The sequence below is a fragment of the Crinia signifera genome, chromosome 12 (assembly GCF_055691185.1).
Source record: "Crinia signifera chromosome 12, ASM5569118v1, whole genome shotgun sequence".
Classification (NCBI taxonomy): Eukaryota; Metazoa; Chordata; class Amphibia; order Anura; family Myobatrachidae; genus Crinia; species Crinia signifera.
Window position 1 is genome coordinate 7,848,256 of NC_139228.1, and position 18,197 is coordinate 7,866,452.

Genomic DNA, 18,197 nt, shown 5'->3' on the forward strand with positions numbered 1-18,197 from the left:
CCCTCAATTACTTCCCATCACCCTCACGCTGCAGTCACCCACTATACGTCACCATCACCGGCCACCCTTACGCTGCCGTCACCCACAATCTGTCACTATCACCCACTGCCCATCACCCTCACGCTGCTGTTACCCACTAAACGTCACCATCACTGGCCACCCTTACGCTGCCGTCACCCACAATTTGTCACTATCACCTGGGCAGCGCGGGGTGGAGTTTACCTGATTGCTGGGCTCTGAATATACGCAGCCCAGCAATCAGTTCTGAATCAGGCACCAAGAACAGGAATGCACTGATTAAAATGGCCCCTTAGAATTCAAACCCAGCCCATTATTTAAATAGCCTTGTATATGAAAGATTTTCAGCAAAGTCTTTCGCCTCCTGAAAATCTCTTGCTCTTTGAGGAAAATAGTCCAGTGTGTACGCACTACTTTGGTGAAAGATTTATCTATCAAAGATTTTGGCAAAGTCTTTTGAAATGAAAGTCTACTAGTGTGTATGGGCCTTTAGGCAACTGAGGAAGTTCAACATCCCACTCTGCGATTGTGGAGTCTGTACCGTGCTCCTCAATACTGGTCTTGTACGACTCCGCCAGCGAGAGAGACAAATGCAGACTCCAAAGGGTAGTCAGAACTGCGGAGACGGACCTTCCCTCTGTCCAGGACCTGTACCTGTCTGGAGCAAAAGAGCATTCAATGAAGATAGTCAAGGACCAACTACATCCTGGCCATGGCTTGTTTAATCTGATGCCATAAGGCAGACGCTACAGGGCCGTTTCCACCAGAAGCCTGCTAACTCGTGAACACCTCACTGTCTAGTCGCGCCATAACCCTTTGCACATAATCTAACACGGTGTCCCCTCAGAATAACTGTCTATATGACTGTACATGTTCCCCCACCTGTTTATACTGTATACGGTTTACTTGTTACCCTCCCGGCTGCTGCACATCGAACCGAAAACAAATTCCTAGTATACGCAGGTACACCTGGCCAATAAAGCGGATTCTGATTCTGATTAGGACTCACGCAGTATTATATCATACAATAGCTACATTTTATGTCTCCATCAAGTCACTGTGTGCGATAATGATACAAATAACACATCTGATACGTTACTGTACTATAGAATGAAGTAACAGCTGTGATAACTTTGTGTAGATCACTCACATAGTAACCACCTCTCCCATCTCCATATATGCAGACAGCAAACGGGTGCGGCTGGCGTATGGCTCCAGTAGATGTGCCGGTAGAGTGGAAGTCTATCACCAAGGAGAATGGAGAAAGGTCTGTAATGTTGGCTGGGACATGGAGGACGCTCATGTCCTCTGTAGACAACTAAATTGTGGCATCGCCAACGGACTGAGTATATCTATACCTGATACGGGAGAAATTGGGGTCCCCTGGATGGATTCAGTAGAGTGTTCTGGAAATGAACTGGATCTATGGCATTGTCCTTTCCAGATATGGGGACATGATTGTCAACCTTCACAAGTAGCAGAGGTGATATGCTCAGGTATTGTATCATTATATTGTATGTGTTCTATTGGTGTATATTGTGATATATTGGTATATATTGCATTATGTTGGTTTATATTGTGTTCTATTGGTGTATATTGAATTATATTGTAATAGAGGGGCCCTCAAACTATTTTGCTCTGAGATCCATCAGATAATAAAAATTCAGGACCCCAGCAAGTTACTGCAGAAGGTCATTACATCACATACCTGATTCTGGTTCACTTGCAAAAGCAAATTCTTTCTCTAATGGACAAAACCATATGCAATGCAGGTGGGGCAGATGTAACAGGTGAGAGTTATATTTGGGTGTTATTTTGTTTCGGTGCAGGGAAAATACTGGCTGCTTTATTTTTACACTGCAATAAAGTTATCAGTTTGAAGTACACACATCTAATTCTCTCTGCACATGTTACGTCTGCCCCACCTGCAGTGCAGCATGGTTTTGTCCATTAGAAAGTGAACCAGAATCAGGATTCACATGTGTATTCAGCAGACAGCACATGCCTGGCATCATTGTGGAGGCACAACATTATATAAGGAGTAACAGTCAATGCTGCAGATTTGCCCATCCAGCTTTGGAGAATATACTAAATCTTTGGTTGTACAACCATCTTAATAAGATTGACCCGACCTGTGACTGACAGGGGAAGTTTCAGCCGGGGTCGAGTCTTGAACTTCAGTCTGTCAATTTGGGGAGTCAAATTTTGAATGATAAAATTCAAAGAGGAGTGTGATATCTGTATACAGAGATACTTAGGGGCGCATTTATCAATATAGTGCGATGCCGACGCAGTGGCATCGCCGGACATCGCATTGCGGTGTTGAAGTACACCGCCGAGATGTATCACTAGAAGGGCGCAGGGACAGGGCTCCGATAGGAGCCCGTCCCTGCGAAGCCCTAACCCGGAAGGTCAGCGCATGCGCGGTTATGCGCTGACCCCCGCCGACCCCTGTGACTGCACTGCCCCGCTCGGCAGTGCGATCACGTAGCCATAGGCTACAATGGGCTATCGCCATCCCAGAATGGCGATAGCCCAGGAGTGCGAAGCCGGGCTACATCGGGCAGCTTCGCATCCCCCATAGAAACCTATGGGGGATGCGGCCGGCGGCGGTGCAGGGGGGGATCGCAGCATGGATCAGAGATTCCGGCTGCGGTCCCCCTTTGATACATTTAGGAGATAGTTAATATTTGTGGCTAAACCCCAAAAACGGGTGTTTTCGGGGATTTAGCCGCAAATATGGTTTGATAAATGGGCCCCTTAAACTGGGTACACCACTTCAGAGGAAAGTCATATGTAGAGGGTTGGGAACACCACAGATTTATCCCAGTTAATGCAAACACCCGAATAAAAACCTAACTCCTTAACCAGATCTAATAGGGCAGGGAGGGAAATTAACATATCTGACAGATAGAGGATCATGTTATCCGCATATAAACCAATTTTCTCTTCACGCCCCCCCCCCCCCCCCACCTGAATGCCCTTTACAGTGGTGGAGCTTCAGATTTTACAACCAATGGGGAACTTCTGTAATATCTGGGCGCCCGATTTTTTCATTGTAGTGCATCGCATCGCATGCAATATAGTGGCATACAATTCATGTGATTTTTCATTGTAAAGACCCGATTTTTAATTGTATAGTCACCCATGGGTGATTTCATAACCCCACTATCCAACTACGCATGGAGTTGATTTTATATAGTGTGGCGAGCGGACGCAGAATACATTTAAAGTAATCCACGTCCCCTCGTGGGGCTCGCCACGCTCGCCACGCTCCGGGCTCGGTAGCTCACTGCGCTCGCCACACTATATAAAATCAACTCCATGCGTAGTTGGATAGTGGGGGTATGAAATCACCCATGGTTGACTATACAACGAAAAATTGGGTCTTTACAATGAAAAATCGCATCGCATGCCTTAAGTAGTGGCATGCGATGAAAAATATCGGGCGCCCAGATAATACACAAGTACCGCCAATGGTTCTATCACAAGTGCAAAGAGGAGACGGGACAGGGGGCATCCCTGTCTTGTCCCTCTACCCAGAGAAAAAGCATCAGTGAAAAAACCATTAGCATTGATTCTAGTCGCTGGACAGTGAGTGTAATAATTTTTCCATGCCAAGAAGGTCGGACCTAGCCCAAACCATTGCCGGACTTCTCAGAGATATGTCCATTTCACAGAGTTGAATGCATGGGCTCCGTCTAGGGACACCACAACCGCATCATCCATTCTTTCCTCTGCCAGGCATAAATACAGTCTGATCGGGATGCACCAGCTCCAACAGCACAGCGTTCAGACGCAACGCCAATATTTTACTGTCGGTCGACAGCAGAGAGAGGGGTTGATATGAGTCTAGGGAAAGAGGGTCCTTTCCAGGCTTAGGAATCAGTACAATCAAGGCTTCAGCCATATATGGGGATAGGGAACCTTTCTCCAAAAAAGAGTTGGAAATATTAATCAGGCATAAAAATCTAGATGTACCTTATAAATTTCAATTACCCGGGGCTTTATTATTAGGAAAAGAGTTTATAGCATAATCTACCTCTTCCAAAGTAATAGTGGCCTCAAGCAATTGTTGGGAATCATTACATAAGACACGTTAGAGAACCGTGTCCAAAAATGCAAAAAGCACGGGGAGCGAGTATTGCACACCAGATCAATAGACATTGAAAAAATGGGAGCAAAAAACATTGGCGATGGAAAGGGTATCTGTGCTTATGACACCAGTAGTGTTCCTTATTCTATGTACAGTGGTCGGGGAGGACCTCTCTCTGGCCAAATAGGCCATAAATCTACCAGAGCGATCACCGAGGGGTGTGGCCTAATTTTGGGGGCGTGGCCTATAAGCACGGCTCACCCACGAGGCCCCGCCCCCGTTTTGCCGCTATGGGGGAATGACCCAGAGGCTCTGTGAGCCTCTAGCCATGCCCCCAGCCCCCTGGCTGCGGGAATAGACGCTGTGCGCATGCGCACAGCGTTTATTCCCCGCTGCTCACCAGCCGACAGGGGGGACTCCCAACAGCCCCCCCTCGCCGCGGGACACTGCCGGCCGCGGGAGGGACGCGGGAATGTCCCCGAAAACTGGGACATTCCCGCGGTTTTCGGGACTGTTGGGAGGTATGGTATAGGTGAGTGATCAGCTATCCCCTGAGCTACATATTCAATATTAGACACAGACGGAATCAGGGAGCGAGACAATAAGGCCATATCTATTCTAGAGAATATCCCATATGTACTGGAAAAGCAGGAGTAACCTTAATCACCACATATCCACTAGGCTAGTGTTCATTCTGGCACCCGCCAACTTTGAAAACCCCTGCAGTTCCTCTTCCCTGCCTGGGGTGTCGCTGTCTGCTGAGGTGTTTCTAGCACAGGTCTGGTTTGCATATCAGTGCTGATATACAGACCACACTGTGCTAGAAGGGTGTGGTATATTGTTCCGACAGTCAGGATCCCGACAGTCATTAGCCTGATGTTGGGATCCCGACTGGCCGGACTCAGACAGCATGGTGAGCGCAACAAAGCCCCTTGCAGGTGGCTACGCTCGCCACCTATTCTATTCTCCCTCGTGGACCCCCACGAGGGAGAATGGCCGTCGGGAACCCGTTGGTGTTTTGACAGTCGGGATCCTGACGTCGTGTAAATGACTGTTGGGATCCCGATGTCGGGTAGATGACTGTCCAGTAACACGCACAACATGAGCCTCAGGGCTGAGCCTACACAGGTACAGACCAAGCAGAGTCATGCACATTCCAAACACTCACACATAGGCCTGAGATGGTGCAGCCAGGCTGTATGAGGGGGGAACCTCCGTGCGGGTGTCAGGAGACAGCACATACAGTAGATCACCTGTCAGTGATTCCTCCTCAGGTCACAGAGAATATACAATAACTGATGGACCGAATGCTTGCTCAGGGAATGTACTGGCGAGACACGGTAATACCTGGGGCTATCTGTGTGAGACTAGCATGGATCGGACAGCCGCCAACGTCATGTGCAGAGAGGCTGGATGCGGACTAGCGGTGCCGGCATTAGTGACCTATACCAGGAGATCTACAACAATCTGGAGAGAAGAAATCAAGTGTGCTGGAAATGAGTCCAAGTTACTCCAGTGTCTGAGAGTTCCTATAGCAGAAAGCTGTGACAGCCAGAAAGCCCTTACCATCCACTGCCAAGGTGTGTAACCCATTCCATACCATCCTGTGTGTACAATGTGCCATGTGGCTGCAGTATTATGTGGGACTGGGTTATGTATATGACTTTACATCTCTTATTAGATATCATATTACATACTAGTAAGCCCGCTCGAAGCAAAAGCTTCCAATGCTAGTCTGCTCCCTATGCGTAAGCTGTAGTTTCACTTGCTGCCAGCAGATGGCAATGTTTCGGAGACAAACAGACACTAGACATATATATATAGATGATACTAGACTCTTACTGTATACAGACATGACCAGAAGCAAAGGTCATACATGCCTTTATTACCGCTGCCTGCCAGGTTTTCATGCTGTTCCTGTTTGGCAGGTACATTCCATGGCTACAGGCTCGGGAACACTAGTGAGACTTGCTCCGGCAGAGTGGAGCTGTTGTACGAGGGAGAATGGAAGTCACTGTGCAGCTCCCTCTGGGACTTACATGCTGCCAATGTCCTGTGCAGACAGTTACACTGTGGCGTCGCTGCCTCAGTCCCAGCTGGAGGCTACTTTGGGACAACACGTGGATCTTGGACAGACAGGTTCCACTGTAAAGGAACCGAGGGTCACCTTTGGGAGTGTGACATCACGGCACTTGGGAACAGTAGGTGTCACACATGGGACACTGCAGGTGTGATATGCACAGGTGAGTGTGACGGCACAGGTCTCCTACACATTGGGGCATGTACTGTAGTGCTACATATCTGTACTCTGTGCTGCTGACATTCACCCACAAGCAGGGTAGGCAATGGGGGGCGCAAAGGGGACACTCATACAGGGCCCGACCTTGTGAGGGGCCCCTAGGTTCTGAAGAATTCAGGGGCTGTAAGCATGACTGCATTAACCAATGGTCTGATTAGGCTGCAGCTTGGAGCACTGGATCCTGAGAAGCGCAATGCAGCAGGGGGGAATCGGTCTCTGCAGAATCCATGTGGACGGCACGGAAGATACAAAAATGGTGTCCCAAAAACATCCGTCACCTTCTATGAGGCAGGGGAAGGCAGCGCACCCAGCGTTTCCTAGAAATGCAGATTCCTGGAGCGGTGGTGCAACCCACTGACAATGAGCATAATCCCCCGTGACAACAAGCACGTAACCCCCTGTATTAGCCTAGGGTGGGTGGAACACTTGCGAGGAGCCTACAAATAGTTTATAAAGGCGATGCCCGTCCGCTCTCCCACCTGCCTGGATTCCTGGAAGGGAACTTATGGGCCCCATACATCAGCAATCACAATTTATGGATTTCCAGATACAGGGATTTTTTGGCCAAATAAATGGATTTTACAATCTATTGGACTTGTCCACACATTACAGATTTATTTCAGTGATCGGCAGATTTTTCCATCTAAAGATTGCATCTTCATATCTGGAAATTGCCCAATCGATTGCTGTTCATAATGTAAATAGATGAAGAAGACGAATTGGGAATGCCCACACATATAAAAAAGATCTGCAGATAATACCAGATTATTAAACATGTTTAAAAACCTGATTAAGCAATCGATTGGCGATTTTGATTGGGATTGCCAAAAGGGGGAGCCCACACATCTTAAATTAATTGTGGCAATCATCTCCATATCTGAAAATTGTCACAATTAATTGCTGATGTATGGGGCCCTTTACTCTGAGCCCCCTCTGGTAACCACCCTTGGACCTGTCCAGTTTACCATACCCAACTGTCCCAATTTTCACAGTTTTTTGGGACTGTCCCGCAGTGGGTGGGCAGTTGGGAGTCTCCCCTGTCCGTCGCTGCTCTAGCAGAGCAACGAGGAATAGATGTTGTGCTGGTATTGCCCCCACAGCAATTGGCCACACCCCCTTTCGGGAACGTATGCGCCAGGTGGAAGTCCCAGCTCCCGAGAGAATAAGGTTGGGAGGTATGCTGTACTACTGTGTTAAGTGATGTATGGAAGTCCATTTATTTATATATGCAAAGTCTATCTAATTTATTCATGTCGCACGCAACCAATAAGAGAATGTCCAGCTTTATAATCAATGAATATTATTTATGAATGTAAACAGATGAAACTGTATCATGGATTACAAAATATAACAATACAGGTATTATAATTAATAACGATTATTATGCCAGCATCCTTAAATACAATTAACCTCAGTGTTAAATACTGTGTATGCGAATACAGTGCGGGAGGGGGCGTGGCTATGAAGCAGCCATTTTAGAATAACTAACCTTGCGTCCACCATTTTAGATACCGCCACATGGCACACAAAAGAACCTTAACAATCATGGCAATCAAACATAAACTGACTGTACTTTCATAACTTCTATCCACAACATTTATTCCAAATTACTTCTAACCTGCATCATGCGATACTCACAATCCTGAATAAAACTTGCACATTCATCAAACACACACTAACCCTGCAGCATACACAATTTGAATATCATTTAAGCTACAATGTACTTCTGTACAGAACACTTTCATGGCACCATACAATCTATGGCCTTGCTATATCATACTCACATCACATGCCGTTACACACAAACAATCCGAGCATCAAACTAACAACACTTGTTACATCCGATTATCTGGATACTCTAGCCAGTCAATATACTTTAAAAGCCTTTCCGCAACCACACTTGGACACACAGTGGCTAGTTTAAATATCCAGACACATAGCAAACAAAAGGAAGCTATTTACACTCCTTGCATACAAAAGATCCAGGACCTAGGCCTTTGCTTTGCCACATGGCAGCAGCAGGCTTAGGCCTCACTTTGTCCACATGTAAACGTACACGGCTATATCTACCAATTTAAGCATATCCTTACTCACATTCATAACAGCTACACATACCCATATATATATATATATCAGATTCCAATCATTACTTTATCTCTTACAGTCACGTTTCACATACCTTCCAATCATTTGACCTTCTCAGACCTTCAACACTCCATACCTGAACCATACTCTCATGAATAAGCTCTATCCCTTATCAATATTCCGAGCCATGCCTGATACACAGTAATAACATTAGATACTTATCCCTCAAGCATGTCCTGGTGAATTCAGTCCCATAGCTCCTTCCGTCTGCTGCTACAAAAACACACTGAACCATTTGATTCTCTCTTGCTTTCAAGAGAACTCTCGGGGGAGGGGAGAATCCATTCATTCACCTGGTATCACTCCCCTTTGTTTACAGTATCCTGTGACTGGCTTAGCTGGTGTTTGGGAATGTTAATGACTTCATCTCTAATGCTGGTTTTTCTGTGATTACTCCAATGTGAACGTATAATTTGTTATAACATATGAGTGCAATATGATATGGAATTCTAATAACTGTCATCTGACAGCTAATGTAATTTCGCTCATTTAGAGACTAAACATGACATGTGGGATGAAATGTGCAACTCGATATGCAGTATTTCCTGGCTTATGGGATAAAATGATTATGTATTCCTGACTATATTAATGTTATGGGCATGGTTATAATTATAATTATGGAAATTATATGCTGGGAAAAATTAGACATTGACAGTTGTCACAACACACAATACTGCGCCCTACCACCTGCCCCTCCCTGTTCTGTCCCTGCAGTGGCAGCTTAGGAGGGGCAGGGCTGCAGGAGAAACACAGGCAGCTGGGACTGGAGCCTGGATAGCAGCGCTAGCTGTACCAAGGAAGTGCACATTCTGAGCAGGCAGTTACTAATTATAAAATCACCAGCAAGTAATTAGTGCAGGAAATTCTTATTACATTGCAGGGTGAATAATAATTATCTGGGTTTTTTTTTGGTAATAAAAAAAAAAAAACATTCAATATGCACTAAGAACAATCCATTGTCAAGGGTGGCAGGGTTGGGGGGCCCAGAGATATCACTGCACCAGGCCCGAAGATTTCTGCCCAGAAGTTGATAATAGAAGAGTTGTGTGCATCGGGTTAGATATTAAGGACTTTGCACAGTTAAACGCAGCAGCAGCTCCTCGATGTGTGGAGGATGGGGCTGTCGGTGGTCATGCTGCCTGGTCCGGAGGATATATGGAGAGGACAGGAACACACAATCAAGGGGCAGCAGTAGTCCACATGCAGTAACCCCAGCTTATATGGACTGTATTGGCTGCAGCCCATAGGCAAGGTCATTTTGGTGGTGAGGCCTAATCACGGGAGGCCAGGCCGCACCCTCCTATACAAATTTATGTTGAGAAAATGTGAGTGGGTGCTATTATGCCCCTCAGACAGAAGAGACCGTTGCTGCTGTCCACCCCTGCAGCCCAGCCAGCACACACCGCTGCTGATAGGTAAGGAGCAGTTCCTGATGAAGCTGGAGGTATAACTCCAGGGAAACGCGTTGAGCCCTTGCCATTAAGCACATACCACATCACCATTCCACGGGACTCCTCCTCTACAAGGACTAACGCACCTTTGGACTGCTCGCATTTTATTATAAAACCAAATCCGGAGGCTTTATCCAGGAATACCATCATATACCCATAGGAACAGGGGATCATTGCATTCCATCCAATATCTCCACGAACTCCATTGGGATCGCTGGCCACTGCTCATTTCATCTGTCCCTTTATTAAGACTGGAGCCATAGTTTGAGCCCAATATCCAGCGGTAATACTCTCTATGAATTGTGAATGTATATGTATATGGAACTCCAGGCTTTTAAAATGAATTTTTATTAATATTATTTTTATAATAAATTGTTTAATATAAAAGAAAATGTTCTTTTTATATCACTATATGGCCGGCGCTGGCACACACACCCTTTCTTTTGCCTAATCTCTTTTAGGGGCTGACAACCCCCGTACCAGCAGCCTGTTAGTGCCACGCCCCCCAACTCTTCCTCTAATCAGCGGCATTATCCTATCGGGGCCAAGCTCTATGGTGCGTCACGCTCCGGCGCATTGTATATCTCACAGCATTATTGAGAGCCCCATAGAAACCCATGGGGGCTGCAGCTACTTATAAATATGGAGGGAACGCAGCAAATATATCGGCCTTTATCCCTTACATACATTGTGGTTATAATTAACATTGTGAAATCCCCTGAAAATGTATGGTTTCAGGGAATAGGTAGACATATTACTAAATGACAATAATTCATGTCAGAATGCAGCCTCTCAGGGAAAAGTACCGGCTCTGCCAATCTCTACCAGCTCTGCCAATCTCTACTGACATAAGCAATGTGTTCCCTCCCCGCAGGAACAGAGGAGTCCATGCACCTGATGGGTGGAGACAGTCACTGTGCTGGGAGACTGGAGGTCCTCACCAATAGCACATGGAGCAGAGTGGTGGCCAATCAGTGGGACATCGCCGAGGGACAAGCTGTCTGCAGGGAACTGCACTGTGGAGAAGCCATTGAGGCATTTACTATTGGGTCATCACCGCTGACCAATGATCATGTGACCTCCAAGAGATATTTGTTCCATGTAAATGAGACCCAACTGAATCGCTCATCACTTACTGATCTGCCCTCTATGGGGGCATATTCCAGCAGGGGACAGGATGTCGGAGTCATCTGCTCAGGTATAGAATCTTATAGTACATTTAAGGGTAAGGAGAAAGGGTTGCTCCCTCACTGGAGGTGGGCATATGGTTATAGTGTCATGTGACCATCTATAGGTCAGCTGGATGTATAGTGGGAGGAGTTTCAATCCCACCAGGGTAATAAGGGATGTTGCTGGTGCTGGTACTGTTGAATTATAGATTACTACAAAAAATGCAACTTTATTCATTTCTAATTAAATATTATAGACATGAAACTCCCTTCCTGGGAAATACGTTATATTTGCATCAGTATCACAGGCCACATGTATTAAGGCCAACAAAGCCTATGGCCTGAGATATATTATTTCCCCGAATGATGGCCTCTTGGCAGCACAAGCAGTAGCATCGGTCCCAGGTCATAATATCATAGTGCATTTATGCATATAATCTTACTATGCACATTACAACCATTACAGTGGCGGAATATACATTATGGGGCCCTGAAACTCAAACTGTTATGGAGGTCCATTGGCAACCAGCAACAACAGGGCAACATCCAACAAAGTGCAAATGTCTACCTCTCACAGGACCACCCCTTCAGTAATCACCTCACAGCACTCCCCCCCCCTTCACTAGTCACCCCACAGCACCCCCCCTTCAGTAATCACCTCACAGCATCCCCCCCTTCACCAGTCACCTCACAGCACCCCCCCCCTTCAGTAATCATCCCACAGCACTCCCCCCCTTCACTAGTCACCTCACAGCACCCCTCCCCTTCACTAGTCACCTCACAGATTCCCCACTTCAGTAATCACCTCACAGCGCCCCCCCCCCCCCCCCCCTTCACTAGTCCCCTCACAGCACACACCAGCTTAGCGCAAGCACAATGACCTTATTTGGTTCCCAAAATTTTTAGCATCACAGCACCCCCTCATTGATAAAATCAGGAAAAAATATTAAATTAAGAAAATTGTGTTTTATATCTCATCCTCAGTGTGTTATGTGGTATGGACAGGATTCACTTATGTTTGTCCACATTTTTCCTATTACATTGGTCATAAATAGCTTTCCTTGGACATGGACCACTGATCCAGGGCACCCCTGCAAGTACCATAAGGCACCCCAGGGTGGCATGGCACACAGTTTGGAAACTACTACCTTCTTTTCCCGTGCTGTTCTAGAAAAACTGCAACTGGCGGTATGTGTATCCTTAAATTTAGGAGTAGCGGAGGAGTAGTGTGCGGTCAGGAATCGGGCCCCTCTGTGTCTGGCCGCTGGCTGTGTACTGTCTCCGGTAGCGGAGGAGTAGTGTGTGGTCAGGAATCGGGCTCCTCTGTGACTGGCCGCTGGCTGTGTACTGTCTCCGGTAGCGGAGGAGTAGTGTGTGGTCATGAATCAGGCCCCTCTGTGTCTGGCCACTGGCTGTGTACTGTCTCCGGTAGTGTAGGAGTAGTGTGAGGTCAGGAATCAGGTCCCTCTGTGTCTGGCCGCTGGCTGTGTACTGTCTCTGGTAGTGTAGGAGTAGTGTGAGGTCAGGAATCAGGTCCCTCTGTGTCTGGCCGCTGGCTGTGTACTGTCTCCGGTAGCGGAGGAGTAGTGTGTGGTCAGGAATCGGGTCCCTCTGTGTCTGGCTGCTGGCTGTGTACTGTCTCCGGTAGCGGAGGAGTAGTGTGCGGTCAGGAATCGGGTCCCCTGTGTCTGGCCGCTGGCTGTGTACTGTCTCCGGTAGCGGAGGAGTAGTGTGTGGTCAGGAATCGGGTCCCTCTGTGTATGGCTGCTGGCTGTGTACTGTCTCCGGTAGCGGATGAGTAGTGTGCGGTCAGGAATCGGGTCCCCTGTGTCTGGCCGCTGGCTGTGTACTGTCTCTGGTAGCGGAGGAGTAGTGTGCGGTCAGGAATCGGGCCCCTCTGTGTCTGGCCACTGGCTGTGTACTGTCTCCAGTAGTGGAGGAGTAGTGTGCGGTCAGGAATCGGGCCCCTCTGTGTCTGGCCGCTGGCTGTGTGCGGTCTCTGGTAGTGGAGGAACAGTGTGAGGTCAGGAATCGGGCCCCTCTGTGTCTGGCCACTGGCTGTGTACTGTCTCCAGTAGTGGAGGAGTAGTGTGCGGTCAGGAATCGGGCCCCTCTGTGTCTGGCCGCTGGCTGTGTGCGGTCTCTGGTAGTGGAGGAACAGTGTGAGGTCAGGAATCGGGCCCCTCTGTGTCTGGCCACTGGCTGTGTACTGTCTCCGGTAGTGTAGGAGTAGTGTGAGGTCAGGAATCAGGTCCCTCTGTGTCTGGCCACTGGCTGTGTACTGTCTCTGGTAGTGTAGGAGTAGTGTGCGGTCAGGAATCGGGTCCCCTGTGTCTGGCCGCTGGCTGTGTACTGTCTCTGGTAGCGGAGGAGTAGTGTGCGGTCAGGAATCGGGCCCCTCTGTGTCTGGCCACTGGCTGTGTACTGTCTCCAGTAGTGGAGGAGTAGTGTGCGGTCAGGAATCGGGCCCCTCTGTGTCTGGCCGCTGGCTGTGTGCGGTCTCTGGTAGTGGAGGAACAGTGTGAGGTCAGGAATCGGGCCCCTCTGTGTCTGGCTGCTGGCTGTGTACTGTCTCTGGTAGTGTAGGAGTAGTGTGAGGTCAGGAATCAGGTCCCTCTGTGTCTGGCCACTGGCTGTGTACTGTCTCCGGTAGTGTAGGAGTAGTGTGCGGTCAGGAATCAGGTCCCTCTGTGTCTGGCCACTGGCTGTGTACTGTCTCTGGTAGTGTAGGAGTAGTGTGCGGTCAGGAATCGGGTCCCCTGTGTCTGGCCGCTGGCTGTTTACTGTCTCCGGTAGCAGAGGAGTAGTGTGTGGTCAGGAATCGGGTCCCTCTGTGTCTGGCTGCTGGCTGTGTACTGTCTCCGGTAGCGGAGGAGTAGTGTGCGGTCAGGAATCGGGTCCCCTGTGTCTGGCCGCTGGCTGTGTACTGTCTCCGGTAGCAGAGGAGTAGTGTGCGGTCAGGAATCGGGTCCCTCTGTGTCTGGCCGCTGGCTGTGTACTGTCTCCGGTAGAGGAGGAGTAGTGTGCGGTCAGGAATCGGGTCCCTCTGTGTCTGGCCGCTGGCTGTGTGCTGTCTCCGGTAGCGGAGGAGTAGTGTGCGGTCAGGAATCCGGTCCCTCTGTGTCTGGCCGCTGGCTGTGTACTGTCTCCGGTAGCAGAGGAGTAGTGTGCGGTCAGGAATCAGGTCCCTCTGTGTATGGCCGCTGGCTGTGTACTGTCTCCGGTAGCGGATGAGTAGTGTGCGGTCAGGAATCGGGTCCCCTGTGTCTGGCCGCTGGCTGTGTACTGTCTCTGGTAGCGGAGGAGTAGTGTGCGGTCAGGAATCGGGCCCCTCTGTGTCTGGCCACTGGCTGTGTACTGTCTCCAGTAGTGGAGGAGTAGTGTGCGGTCAGGAATCGGGCCCCTCTGTGTCTGGCCGCTGGCTGTGTGCGGTCTCTGGTAGTGGAGGAACAGTGTGAGGTCAGGAATCGGGCCCCTCTGTGTCTGGCCACTGGCTGTGTACTGTCTCCGGTAGTGTAGGAGTAGTGTGAGGTCAGGAATCAGGCCCCTCTGTGTCTGGCCGCTGGCTGTGTACTGTCTCCGGTAGTGTAGGAGTAGTGTGAGGTCAGGAATCAGGTCCCTCTGTGTCTGGCCACTGGCTGTGTACTGTCTCTGGTAGCGAAGGGTAGTGTGTGGTCAGGAATCGGGCCCCTCTGTGTCTGGCCGCTGGCTGTGTGCGGTCTCTGGTAGTGGAGGAGTAGTGTGTGGTCAGGAATTGGGCCCCTCTGTGTCTGGCCGCTGGCTGTGTACTGTCTCCGGTAGTTGAGGAGTAGTGTGTGGTCATAAATCAGGCCCCTCTGTGTCTGGCCACTGGCTGTGTGCAGTCTGTGGTAGTGGAGGAACAGTATGAGGTCAGTAATCGGGCCCCTCTGTGTCTGGCCGCTGGCTGTGTGCTGTCTCCGGGGGTTCCCGCTAATGCCTATAGGATTAATGTCCCTGCTTTCTCCACCTGTATCAGCGCTGGGCAGATGATCACTGATATCGGAGGGCAGCGCAGGTAGCTCCCAGTGGATTGCTGGTCAGGCAAAAGCACAATGATGCAGATGGACTATGCGCAGCGTGTATGGACAGCGATGATGCCAATTATCGCTGGGGGGAAAGCTGCTCAGTGCATACACACTGGGCCGTATTCAATGAGAATATTCACGGCGTGCAGCGAATCCTGTTTAGGATTCGCTGCACAGTCGCCGTGTTCCCGGAGCCTCGCTGTCCCCCCTATTCAATGTCGCAGGGGCTTGCTGCCCCTGACGGCGAGTGTGAACCCCTGCGGCGTGGCAGGCAGGGAGATGGAAGTCTCCCTGCCTGCCCCAGAATGTATGTGGGGGGGGAGGTGGGCTCCCCGGGAGCCAGGCAGCACAGGCTGCCCCCCCGGGAGAGCCAGCAGGGGACCAGGTATTCACTGCACCCGATCGTGTATATGTAATGATCGGGAGCAGTGAATATATGAATATCTAATGAGCGGCTCTCGGCTCCCGGCCCTCTGCTGGCTGTTATGTGTAAAAAAAAAATGTATTTTTTTAAAATTACATATATATTCATTTGCTATAAGCACATGAATAAAAATAGCATGCCCCTTCACATAATAAAATTCCTGATTTTTTTACACCAAATGTAAAACAACAACAACTTTATTTTAAAAGTTCACTTTCCACTTCACCATGAAAAGATGGCGTTTTGCTACACGGAGAGACACGGTGAAAATCACTTAGAAAGACGACGAAAAAAGTGCACGTTGAATAGGGTGATTCGCTTTCTGACCCAAAAAAATCACCTTCCAACGCGAAAATAGCACAAATTTGCCGTGAAACAAGGCAAATTATCCTCATTGAATACTGCCCATTGAGCGGCTTTTCCCCCTGCCCGGCGCCAAGGGGAGAGGATGGCTTTGCATAGCGCAGAGCATATTACCAGCAGATGAGCGGCTTTCCCAGCGATGCTGCTCACCGTTCATCACTGGGGCATACACACTGGACGGCTTTGAGCTGTTTTGAGCGGCTTCCAGCTGTGTGTATGGGCCTTTAGAACAAATCTGTCCACAAACATGCACAATCCACCAATAGCAAATCTACAGGATACTGTTTGATACAATGTATCTTTAAAACGGCTGTACTGAATATTGGTCAGTAGCTGAGCTACAATTAATAGTACAGGAACCATGTCCCTTGCAGACAGCCTCCAATGAGATGTAATGAGATGAAGGGCAAATGCAATTAATGGCCCACAATCACATACTGGCTACATGCAGGCTTCGTCCTGTCCGCCCATGCTACTCTAATAGTATCAGTGGAATAATATAAATTTGGTCAGATGGAATAACAATCTTGAACACGTTCTGATCCCTATGAGGGTGGCAAGTACCTGGGGTACACAAACGTCCTTTCTCCCCGGTGTCCCCGGTCGACAGCAGTAGTGGCGCTAATGTGCAGCTGCAGCTTGTGTGACATGTTGTCCTAAGTGTAGTGAATACTCAGGCGTGTCTGCGTTCCTGTCACTCGGTCAGCCCAGTACAAGCGTCAGCAGTCCCGGTAGATGAGACTAAGCGAGACCGCCGCATCTGGGAGCGCAGCAATTAAGGCTAATTAATTAAGCTAAACTTTCCAAATACAATTCAATGGAGTGTTTAGACAAGACACTGGATGCCCCCGCACACATGGAACGCCGGCATGTGCTTCGCAGTGAGATTCCTCAGGGCCAACCCGGCGGGCACCCGGAAGCTGTGTTAATATACAGTCACCTCATTCATAAGGAGGGGCAGAGGCACAATTGCCCCCCCACCCCCCGATCCTACACAAAACCCCAATATATTCAGTGTTCAAGGTATTTATGTAAAGAAGTAAAGTGATGAACATAAGGAACATTTGGGTCTAGCCATTAATTAGTGAGGAAAAAAAAATCTTTTTCTGTTAAATCAAATACAACAAAGGTTTTTTTCCTAATGCAAAATGCCCCAGTGGAAATGCCCCCATAACGAAGTTGAGCTGGCGATGTCTTATTTCCTGTTTTAAGTGTTCCAGATCCTGTCTAAATATTTATTTCACTGCCAAACTTATTAACCCATAATACTAATGTCCCACACTATAAGCCGGTCTACCTAAAAGTGCAATTCTAATGCATTTTGTTACTAATTTAGACAACTTCATCAGGGGAATCATGTGCTGCACAAATTTATTTTACTACAATAATTACGTCTATGCAATATCTACAATTTCATAAAGGAAATCATTGTTTATAGTTATATGTACATTTATATGTACGGTGTAATTATTGGACATAAAGAGGGAAATTTAATAGGATGAGAGATTCAAAAAGTGAGAGATTTGGTAAGAAATCTCCAGGTTTTTTTAAAGTGGCAATCATGTACACTGCAAAACCAGTGTGATTTTGCAGTGTACATGATTGCCGCTTTAAAAAAAACTGGAGATTTCTTACCAAATCTTTCACTTTCTGAATCTCTCATACTATCACATTTCACCCAAAGTATCAGTTATGCTAATACATCTTGTTGTGTCTCCTAATGCAGAAAGCAAGAGTCTGCGATTGGTGAATGGTCCTGGTCGCTGTGCCGGGAGAGTGGAGGTCTATCACCAGGGAGAGTGGGGGACCATCTGTGATGATTTGTGGGACACAGCAGATGCCAATGTGGTCTGCCGACAGCTAAACTGTGGTTACGCTCTTAACGCCACAACCAATGCCTATTACGGGAAAGGAACTGGGGAAATCTGGATGGATGACGTAAGATGTAGTGGGAATGAAACTGCTATTTGGAATTGCCCGTTCAGCCGGTGGGGTCGGCACAACTGTGGGCACAAGGAGGACAGCGGTGTAGTATGTTCAGGTACAGTAAGTTTATTAAATCCCTTATCAATGAAAAATCATATGGCAGAAAGATAACCTTGCATTTATGTCATCTATATAGACCAATAGTGTACACCAAGGCCGTGGGCTGATGTTGTTTCACTTTGCGCATTTCTGCCGCGGTG

At 48.2% G+C, this 18,197-nt stretch overlaps 2 protein-coding genes across 3 annotated transcripts in view; both read left to right on the forward strand.

Annotated features, from left to right (window-relative positions):
- The window catches only part of LOC146050293 (scavenger receptor cysteine-rich type 1 protein M130-like), a 28,559-nt gene extending 19,276 nt beyond the window's left edge, over window positions 1-9,283 (forward strand). Inside the window, exons 3-6 of the mRNA XM_083167222.1 lie at window positions 1,203-1,514; window positions 5,389-5,694; window positions 6,043-6,357; window positions 9,273-9,283. Coding sequence (XP_083023348.1) covers window positions 1,203-1,514; window positions 5,389-5,694; window positions 6,043-6,357; window positions 9,273-9,283 — 944 coding nt within the window. The remainder of the gene's footprint in view (window positions 1-1,202; window positions 1,515-5,388; window positions 5,695-6,042; window positions 6,358-9,272) is intronic.
- A 423-nt stretch (window positions 9,284-9,706) lies between these two features.
- Window positions 9,707-18,197, forward strand: part of LOC146050606 (antigen WC1.1-like) — a 38,985-nt gene continuing 30,494 nt past the window's right edge. For both annotated transcript variants that reach the window (XR_014466341.1, XM_083167689.1), the window contains exons 1-3: window positions 9,707-10,292; window positions 10,884-11,207; window positions 17,738-18,052. Coding sequence is in view for 1 of the 2 variants with exons in the window: in XM_083167689.1 (XP_083023815.1) it covers window positions 10,898-11,207; window positions 17,738-18,052 (625 nt within the window). In the remaining variant the exon portion in view is untranslated. The remainder of the gene's footprint in view (window positions 10,293-10,883; window positions 11,208-17,737; window positions 18,053-18,197) is intronic.